Raw genomic sequence first — 10,490 nt, 5'->3', positions numbered from 1 at the left:
CTTGTAAGCAAGACAACATCAACCTCAGGGGTTCTGCTCCTCCAGCAAAGGCTGAGAACACTCCTGACCTGGTAAGACACAGTTATTTGTATTTAATGTCCTTTACAAAATTACTTTTATTTCTCCTAACACTCACTGCCTGAGAGAAGTTCCAGCAAGCTCTAGGCATGCTGAAGGGACAGGATGCTCCTGCTCCCTCTGCAGAATAATTTATAGTCGACACAATCACATAATTGGGACGAGAGCTGAAGCAGCAGAAAGGAAATCACAGCTCCTGGAGGAGCATGAGGACTTTTGTCACACATGCCCTGATCCTGATCCCATTCCCACTCCTCTGCCATAGGCCTGGAGACGCAGTTAAACCCTGAGCCCTCAGCAAGGGGCGAATCCTGCTCAGAGGGTACCATCAGAGTCAGCTCAGAGTCCTGCCATAAGGCACGAGGGACAATCACAGCCAGGGACAGTCCATGCTGGCCCTCTGAGCTTTTCTGTGCCTTTTCCTTCCCTCCCCCAGCCTCATCCTTATCTCGAAGATAAAGAGCAGACAAGCCAGCGATTATCCCCTATCAGGAACCGATGACTAATCTGTCTACCATGAGCGCTTATCCGGCCCCATCACTAGGTATCCCAGACGCTTGCACTCTTAATATCCTCCTCCCCACCATCCTGCCCGCCACTCCCAGCTGCAGCTATCCAGAGCAGCCTCGACTGCCTCTATAGGGTCACCTGTCTGCATCTACAGGGACCAGGAGGGCATGGACGCCTGGGGTGACTCAACCCACCAAAGCTCAGCTCATCCCTGATCCCTCACCGTGGCCGCTGTGACAGATTAAGGAGGAGGAGGTCGCAAGGTGCAAAAAGTAGGTGCGTTTTTTTGGGGTTCCCGGGGCTACCCCTCAGTGCCTGCTGCTCACACATAGCGTTAGCGACGGAAAGCCTGAGCAGCGAGGAAGGGAGCGTGCAGCTAAATAAAACCTCCTCCTCCCACGCAACACATTGAGCACTTCACACGTTGGGGTTCGGGCCGCAGCCAAATTAGCAACGCGCCTCCCGCGCCTCCAAATAAAGCCCAAATTTGCTTGTAAATGTATTTTGCTCTCCTATAAAAGATTCAGAGAGGGCTGTAATAGCAAATTCCCACACGTGCAGCACAACCCGGCAGATAACGGGCTGCCCAATTACGCTGGGGAGCTGGATAAACATTTAAGAGCAAACAACGGGATTTGTGCTGGGTTTAAATATTAATGGCAGGATTTGTCCACTTCCCCTTGCCAACGTTCACACTGTGGGGGCTTCGGCAGCGGCATGCCGTGACGCAGCTGATGAGTGATTCCATGTCTCAGCTCCAAAGGAGCTGGGAACGGCATGTAAAACAGCCCAGCGCCTGCATAACACATTTCTCATATAGCAGCATTCGTGCTCCAAAGAGCCCTGTTTCAGATGTGCTGGATCTTGGTCCTGCCGGATTCAGATTTAAGGAAACACCATTGCACATCTTGAGTGGGCAGCAGAAACTGAGATAAAAATGCAATCCATCACACCCAGAGCTGGGCTCCCCCCTCATTGGGAGCTCAGGGGTTTAACTGTTTGACAGCCAAGTGAGACTTGGCAAATACAAAGACCAAGAAATAAGGACTGGAAAAATCTACAAATTAAAAAGCAGAGTGAAGTCAGGCATGGAAAACTCAACTCCTTGCTCAGAATTTAGCTGCCCAACATGAAGAAAACAAAAAGGGCTCCTGGACTGGAAAGCTGCAGGTTTCCAGGGCTGAGGAGGCAGTAGGACCTTATAGGTCACAACAAGGCATTGGCACATCCCAAACCCAAGCTCCAGAACCCAAGAAGGGGAGATACATCAGCTAAGTAGTGTGGAAAGCACTCCCACAGCATCTGACCTGAAGCAGGATTGGTGATACAAAGAAAAAGGGAGGATTATTATTTTTAACCAGTACCTGGAGCTGATAAACTGATGCTAAAAGCCACCCAGGGATAAAGGTGGCTGCTCCAGCATCTCCACCATGGTTGTTTTACCCGACCGTGCCCAGCACCCTTCGGTGGTTCAGGGCCTGACCGTGTCAGCCCCAGGGTCAGTGGTGCCTGGAGCAGGGCTGGCCATCGTGGTGGCCATTCACAAGGGCCATCTCATGACTGCACATGGTAGTGTTGCTGAATGCCTCCAGGCTCCTCTCAGGCGTCCAGAGAGAAAACAGATGTGAAGGATCAGCTCAGGGCGGGGGGTGGGGAGGACATGGACAAATAAGCAAATGGCAGAAAACCTCGAAGAGAAAATAACCAGGCACCAGAAAGGAAATGAACTCTAATAAGGGATTAAAAATAGCAGCAAAGCAAGGAATCCAGCTCTGCCAAGACTCCCGGTTTGTTTTCAAGTGGAGGCAAGTCAGAAGGAGCTGCCAGGGCAGCCTGAAGATTCACATACACCTGACAGCAACAGGGCAAGTGAATCCAGACTGGCTCCCAGCATGGTGGACAGGAGCAATGTGGTCCAGCTGGTACCAGTATCTGGGGCAGCTCACTTTGGAAGATGCTTGTCAAGCACCACTCATGTGCTCTGGAGTAATTTGGCAACCTCAGTCTCTCTGCAAAACAAGGGAAGAGCTGCCTTTCTCTCCAGCACTCAGGTGTGGTTTTTTCCCTTAAATCCCCATCAGCTCAGCAAACAGGAACACGAATGCCCTGGAGATCTGACCTTCTCCTCCTCCCCTGTGGGAAGGCAGAATTTCAAATAGATTTACTGGTGCTGCCCTCCAGACACTGTCTCGGGATGACCTGAAAGTCAAAGAGCACCCAAAGACTCCTCAAACATCAGCCTTGGCTCTGTGCAACAGGACAGGCAGGGACCTCCTGCACACTGACCTGGCAGCTGACTTCCTGTGCAGAAGGAGCAAGATGGGACAGTGGGTGAAGGACAGTATTAGCCCAGGAGTTGAATGAAAGCTCAAGGTGGTCAAGAATGCATGTGGGACAAAAGGGGATGGATAAGGCAGCAGGCTTCTTATGGCTTTGCATAAGCAGATCCACTTTTCCCATGCCAAAGCCTGAGGAACATTGCCTCTACAAGTTTTCCAAAAGTCCTCTCCTCCAAGGAAGGTCCTGAGACCCTGCAGGACTACAGAGGCCCCTTGGTGATTCACGTGGCTCGTCCTCAGAGGGTGCTGCCCCTGCACCGTGCAACCGCAGAGGTTTTGTGGCTTTTCCCACTTCTGGTTGAGAAGAGCACCCCAAGCCCTTTGATCGCACCAGCTGAGCACCACACAGTGTCATCCACTGGCATTTCCCTGGGCCAGACAGAGCACCCCAGCCACAACTCCTGGACTGAGGGCAGCAGCACCCTCTGCCATGTCCACGTGCTGCTCAAGGTGGGCGAGTCACAGAGCTGAAAACACACGGTCTGCCAAAATCTCCTGCCCCTTACGCATGGAAGGGGGAGAATTCATCCATGATGCATGAAGGATACCTCTAAGCCCCAAATCTTCTGGGCCCACAGGCACCGTCCCATCTTTAAGCTTCTAATTACAGATTTTAATGACCACTTTGTCTGGTCCTGCTGTGGTTTCCATCAGCCTCCTCTCCTTGGCCACAGACTGCTTTTGCCTTCAGGAAGAATCCAGTGTTTGCTTCCAAAGCCTATATATCCCAACCAAGCTCAAAGAATGTATCTGAGACACAGCTTTCCTTCTGTACACCCCACACTGACCCAGTCCTCCTCTTAAAAGAAATTCAAATCATTCCCTACAATCATGAACCAAAATACCAGGAGATGAATGCCACCTCCCAAGTCTGCTGGATGGCTTGGATCCTGTGCACTGGCTGCTGATGGGTGCTGGATCCACGCCATGAGAGCAGGAAACCCAGCACTGCTGTCAGGACTTACTGGTGCTTCTGAGTTCCTCTGCTTTCACACTGCTTGCTTTTGCCCCACATCTCCCTCTCTGCCTATCCATTCCAGCTCCCATTCCCATTCCAGCTTTTTCTCAGCCTTGACCTCTCCAATACCTCCTGGCCCTCTCTGTAGTACCTTACTGCACCAAAACAATCACTCTACACCCACACCTCAGGAAGACATTCTTCCCAGGTTTCATGGATCCCCCCAACATCAGAGCTGCACCAATCCCATCTAACCCCAGCATGTTCCACCATGCCTGGTAGCTCTGAGCTACTTTCTCAGCTTTCATTTTCTGTAGGCCAGGCTGGCACCATGGCAAGCCCTGGGCTGATGCTCTCGGAAGATCGGAGGGAACAAGGTACCAAAGTCGCCACCACCAGATGATCCTTACTCCCTTGGAGTTCTGGCTGTTGGATCCAAGCTCTCCAGCTGCAGCTTCTGGCTGCCCCCAGCATTCTACCCACCAGGAAAGACCAAACAGCCACAAGTCACTTTTGCTGGTGCAATGACACCCTTGCAGCCTTGCTCTGTGCCAGGCAGCACACTGCTGGCTTTGTCCCCTTGGGGAGGAGCACTGAAACCCACCCTGATCTCCTCCCTCCAGCTGCCGCTCCAGACGCCAAGCATGGAGGTGCCAGACACACGGGATGCTCTCGCTGGCATACGCTGCCCTTTGCAGCCGAGCCACAGGAGCAGAAACGTGACCCACTTCAGCAGGCAGAGGTCAAGTGGGGAGCAGAGCGGCAGGCACACCTAGGCTCTGCTTGGACTGAATCCTTCGGGAACACGCGAGCGCCTTGGCTGCGCTCCAAGACTCCATCATTACTGGATAGTTTGCATTTTTTTCTAGGAAGACAGCCGGGAAGATCGGCACGCGGTGCACAGCCTGCGGCTACAGACTCCTGCAAGGAACAAAGCTCCGATGCCCAGAGCCGAGTGTGCCAGACAATGGCCGGTAATTTTCTCTGCCATTCAGGCTCTGCAGGAGGAGAAGGAGCACCCCTGAAAGCCTTATTTTACAAAACCAGACAACGCCCTTGCACAAGGGGCATTCCCCAGCCAGCCTGGTGCAGAATCAGCTCCTTAATCCTACATGCTCACCATATAAACATGGAAAGAGGAACCCTTTGGGTGACCAGAGGCAGGTGAGGAAGACCTGATGTTGATATGAAGCTCAACAGACCTCTCCTCAAAAGAAGAAGGGGCAGGGGAAAAAAAAAGGGATTTCCAGAGGGACCATTCTTGCTCCAAGGTGTAATAACCTCAGGTGTCCAATGCACACACTGGGTTACTGTTTGGGTTGCAGAGGCTGGCCTGCCAAAAGCCACCTTGTCCCCAGCCTCGAGGTGAATGAAGGTGTGACCCAAGGGTCTGAACTAAACACGGTCAAGAAATGCACATAAAACTCTATGTAAAGCACAGCTTGAAGAATTACAAATCCCAGGATCAGTGATCCACTATGAATGCACGAACCACAGCTGGGAAGGGCAAGATGGGGGACAAATTTGGATCCACTTCAACTGGAGACCCCAGGATTCCTCTCCCACAAACAGACTCCCATAGCTGCAGCCCTTCCTCCCCCTGGAGTCAAGTAGGTCTGCAGTGTAGCTGGTTGCACTGTGGCTGTGCTTCTGGCAGGACCAGGAGGCCGAAACTTGCAACACTGTCCAGGATCAAGAATCAAAGCCCTGGACATCATCACTATGAACTTGAATGTGAGGGTTTGGAGCCTTTCTTTTCAGAGGATGCAACATTTATGAGTTACAGATCACCTTAAGATCATGTCATCATATGAAGGCTGATCTGCATCCTCCCCCAGGGTGAGACAAGGCTGCACTCCTGCTTGCAGAGGTATTTACTCACTTGTGACCAGCTAGGTAGCCACAGGGGTGTCAGATAGGTGCCACCCGCTGTGGGGTGACCAACATGTCTCTGTTGGCTCAAAATCACACACTGGAGTGCGTGAACTTGCACAAGTCTGAAGGGAGTGAGAATTTTTGCTTTGTTTTTTTTTATAAACCACTTGTAAAAACAAGAAGCAGATATTGAACTGGAGCCAACATCTGTATCTTTGTAAGACTCTCAATCACAAGCCTTTTGCTGACTCTAGAGCAATAAATATTCAGAGCCTTAAAAGCTTTACTTCAATCTGCTTAGGAGAAAGCAGCCTCAAACAATGGCCAAGAAGGGATCTTGCCCAGCCTCAGCTTCAGTAGATCAGCTCAGAGAGGGAATGGCATTCACCAGATCCTTGCAGCATCACAGCTCCTCATTCTTTTGTAGTGCCAAAAACTGAGGGACCCCCTACAAAAGCCAGTTACTTAGAGCACAACCACCCATGTGGCCCAGCAGAGGAGACAAAGGCCTCTCCCAAGGCAGGAGCAGGAACGAACAGATAGAGAGAAATGAACACATCTAAGATCAGAGCTGCCATCACCCCTGTGGTGACAGTGAACCTCTGGCCTTACTTCTCTACATGTGGATTCAGCTAGTTCAGATGGTATTTTAGGCTGCATATGGGGCTTTTCATCTTTGGAGCACTTAACAGGCACGTGTTAATCCCTGCAACGCCCTTCCGTGGCAGATAAGTGTTCATTATCTCTGCTCACCAGCTGGTGGGACTGGCACGGTGGGGAGCAGCTCATTGTTGCAGACCTTGGGCAACCTCAGCTCCTGGCCTCCTTGAAAAGACACAGCAGGAGATCCTCAGGAGCCTGGGCCACATCCTGGGCCAGTAGAGCAGGGCTGGGCCAGGCACTGTCCCCCAGATTTCCAGGGGAGGAAGTCAAAAGCATCTTCCGAGCACAAAGCCCCAGGACGCATCTCCACTGCCTTTGTGCAGTAGGTCAGAACAGTGGCGCTCATTTATTATGGGCAAATTAATGCCCACGGAGATTAAAGCTGTATCTCCCGCTGGCTCAGCCACATCTGACTTAGTGCAGGGCTCAGGCTGACACTGTGTCCCCACGTGCTGGAGGAGCCACATCCCCACTGCACTTCCCACTCCACAGGGACCCAGCACCACATCCTTGGCTTCTCCATTCTACTCTGAGCTGTGCCTTGCGCACCGCCAGCCTGTCAGCTCTGCCTCTTCCTGCCTGTTGAAGCCAGTGTTGGATAGATAAACACATAAAGAGCAGAAGGCAGGATGGGGACACCCCAGCCATGTGGTCCCAACACCCATGCATTAATGTCAGTGTGACACTGCCAGCTCTCTCTGTGCAGCAGTAGACAAAAGCAAAGGAAGGACATCACCATGGGTACTAAAACCACCACCCCAGCCCAAACACAGAGTCAGGGTCACCTAGGGAGGAGGGAGGAATTACCGTGCACTTGGTTGATCTCCGAGTTGGATGACAGGATCTCATCAGCCAACTTTTGGGCAGTGGGCAGCACCTCGGTGTGGTGTGCTGTGATCAAATACTGAACAAACTTCTGGAGCTGGTCCCTGTTCATCTGGAAAAGGGTCTCTGAGATGGGAAGACGGAGTTTGACCTGGTCTGGCTTGCGGATCCTGTACAGTGAAAGCGCCACGACGTGAGCGCAGTAGAAAATGTCCTTGTTCCCACAGCCGCACGTCACTGAGGTGATTTTGCAGCGGTCAAAGCTGATGGCCACCTTGTAGGTCATCTCTGGTTCTGTCGCAGTTGCTGGCTCTGTTACTGTTCCGCTGAGGTGGAACCCTGGAGAGGGAAAGAAGAAGAGAGAAGGGTCAGGTTAGCTTCCCTCTGACCACAACCACCCATGCCAGCTCTGGAAGAAGGGAAGGCCAGCCAAGGCTGCATGTGCGTCTCTCTCATATACCAAGGAGTGCAGCACCCAGCACAGCCCATGTCCGTGGCTTACACCCAGCAACGCCCAGCCCGTGTATACAAACACACTTCTGCACCAACACACACACAGAGCCAGACTCATCGGCGAGTTTATTTAACAGCCAAACCCCCAGGGGAAGAGCAAAGCTGCTCAGTTCCCATTTGTTTAAGTATCTCAGACTGTTTCTCTCCTGGGAGTCATTTCCATCCATGCCTCCCTCTCTCTGAATTTGCAACTCACATGAGTGAGGGCTGGTAGGAAAAGGCCACGTCTGCTTTTCTTTGATGAGGCAGACAAAAAAACCCACAAACTAAATGCAAAGCAATTCCAACTTTCGTGTCTCAACCAGGTAGAGTGCTTCAGGGCATGGTCACAGCTCTGAGCTTCACACAGCGGAAACAAGGAGAAAGGACAGAAACAATGAACAGTCCAAACCATGGCTGGGGAAAAACAGTTCCCTGAATTCCACAAATCGCTCACACCAATGTTATGGTGCTCCTGATAGTCCCCACCATGCAGAAAGGGGGTGCAGTGCCTTCAGGTACAAAGTGTGAAGAAAAGCCCCAGAAGTCCCAAACATGGGTGAGGAACATGAAATGGGCTCAGAAAGTCCTGTGGGTCCAAAGAAAGGTGGATGTACCAAGCAAGTGAGGGACGAAGTCAGTCAGATAAGACTGACTGATGGATGCCTATCAACTTCACTCTTAATTGGAGCCTCAGGGAGTCCTTCTCACTATCCAGCTGCTGAGTGGGTCCAACACCAACACTTTGCACTTGCTCAGCTACCTGGAAAAGGGATATTCTTGTTTCCCACACTCATCTGCCTTGTTCCTCCAAAGAGAATGACGCTGTACCAGGAGGTTAATTAACATGGCCAGGGCCATCCGGTGTCCCCCTGTCAGAACATGGTGTGGGACCTGGCACCCCACACCGCCCATCCCAGTCCTCCTCCCCGAAGAGGATGCTCACTTTTCTCCATGCCAGTGCAACCTTATTAAGCCTGTGTATGTACAGGTCCCTGCAGAGCCTGCCATCCCCCCAGAGAAGGCAGCAGACAGCTGAGAGCTCTACAATTAGCGACAGAAAAGGAGGAGTGGGGGGGGTGAAGATTAAAATACATTAACTGCATCAAACCCTTGTGTGTTTGCCAGCTCTTACAAAGGCTTTCGGAGACAAATTCTACCAGAGGTTTTTAATAAATGGCATCAAAACCAGCTATTCACTGCCAGTCTCTTTAAAGCCATGCCAAAAACCACATTCAAATCTGATTAAGCATCAAGGAGGTCTGCTTTTACTTTAGTGCTGGGGCGGGGGAAAAGCAGACCTGTTCTGCTGCCATCACCCAAAAACCACCCCATGTGGCCAGCAGAGCAGGAGGGGAGGGATGGACAGCCCTGCACTTCCCTGCTGCTCGCAGGCTGCCGGGAGCAGGAGCACGGCTGCGGAGGTGCTGGGCTCGGCGCCGCAGGAGCAGCACGGCCAGGGGCTGACCAGCCGGGACCAGGAGCACGGCTGCGGAGGTGCTGGGCTCGGCGCCGCAGGAGCAGCACGGCCAGGGGCTGACGAGCCTCCCCCTCCACACAAGCCCGTCCCCCGGCAGCCAAACTATATAAATCCTGAGGATAAACTCCAAAGTGTTTATGTTTTACCACTTCTCTGGTTTGCAATGCTTGGCAGGCAGCTCCAACTCACTGCCAGTTTCTCCCTAGTTTACTTTTTGAACAAGTTAAAAGGATTGGAAACTGCGTTCCTGAGCAAGTATGTATGTATATCCTCGTATGCACGCCTGCAGGCACACACACACATATATAAAACACTCTAGGACAAATTACCGGCCATAAACACTGCCTTGAAATGCTTACTTTACAGGACCATGGGCCAGACCCCACTTGGGGCTAACTGGTGTAAGGCTGGAAGAACTCATTTAACCAAATGACCTGTTTCAGACAGGTATAAGTCTGAAAATACATCAACTGAGGTCTGATCCAGCCTCCCAAGAGAGGAAATTTGTCCAGATACTTCTCAGGCTATTTTCAGGCATCCCAAAAGCTGTGCTCTCCCATCTGCTGCAAGAGCAGGTCTTCGCAACTCAGAGCTGGTCCGCACATCAAACAGGGCCATTCAGTATGTCAACAACTGCCAAGTTCATCTGGCACTCGAGCCCCAAGTCAAGTGTTGGTTTAGATTTTAGCTGTGGTGACAGCAGGTCTATTTAAGATAAACTAGGAACTTTACAAAACATTTATCAAAAGTTGAGTCAGAAATTAAACATGGGGGGATGGGAGAGAGAGGAGCTGGCAGGAACAGAGGCATTATTTGTGAATATTTACATTAATGTGAGGTCAGACTGCAGCTACCACACTGCAGCCAGTTCTACAGCACAGCACCCATGGCTGCTGAGCACAGCAGCTCAGCAGTGATGGATATCACTGTCCCAGAGAAGAGTGGCGGCTAAAAGGTGGGTTTTGGTGTGGTTTCGCCATCATCCATTGAAGCACACACTCCTGCTCCACAAAAACCCCTGATGCTATCACTGAAAAGCTACGGGTAACCCTGGAAAAGTACAGCTGTCACTTTACCCTCCTCTCTATTCATCCCACATCCTAGAAGAAAGAAGTGTCCTAGGAGCTGTACCAGCACTCCAGTACAGAGAAACAGTCCTGATCACTGACACAGGGTCTGGATAGCACCGAGAGCAAAGACATACTCTCCTCTGTGTCCTCGCTGTACATTTCAATTTAAGACACTCCTACAGCCCAGTGCTTATCTAGGA

The 10,490-nt window shown here is 51.5% G+C and overlaps 1 protein-coding gene across 1 annotated transcript in view; it reads right to left on the bottom strand.

The window, feature by feature from the left end:
- Positions 1 to 7,607, bottom strand: part of ZSWIM5 (zinc finger SWIM-type containing 5) — a 29,100-nt gene extending 21,493 nt beyond the window's left edge. Inside the window, 1 exon segment of the mRNA XM_017743517.1 lies at positions 7,231 to 7,607. Coding sequence (XP_017599006.1) covers positions 7,231 to 7,534 — 304 coding nt within the window. The 5' untranslated portion in view covers positions 7,535 to 7,607.
- Positions 7,608 to 10,490: the final 2,883 nt, after the last annotated feature.

The sequence above is a fragment of the Corvus brachyrhynchos genome, unplaced genomic scaffold (genome assembly GCF_000691975.1).
Source record: "Corvus brachyrhynchos isolate BGI_N302 unplaced genomic scaffold, ASM69197v1 scaffold48, whole genome shotgun sequence".
Classification (NCBI taxonomy): domain Eukaryota; kingdom Metazoa; phylum Chordata; class Aves; order Passeriformes; family Corvidae; genus Corvus; species Corvus brachyrhynchos.
Note: the sequence above shows the minus strand (reverse complement) of the source record. Positions and strands in the feature narration are given on the sequence as shown.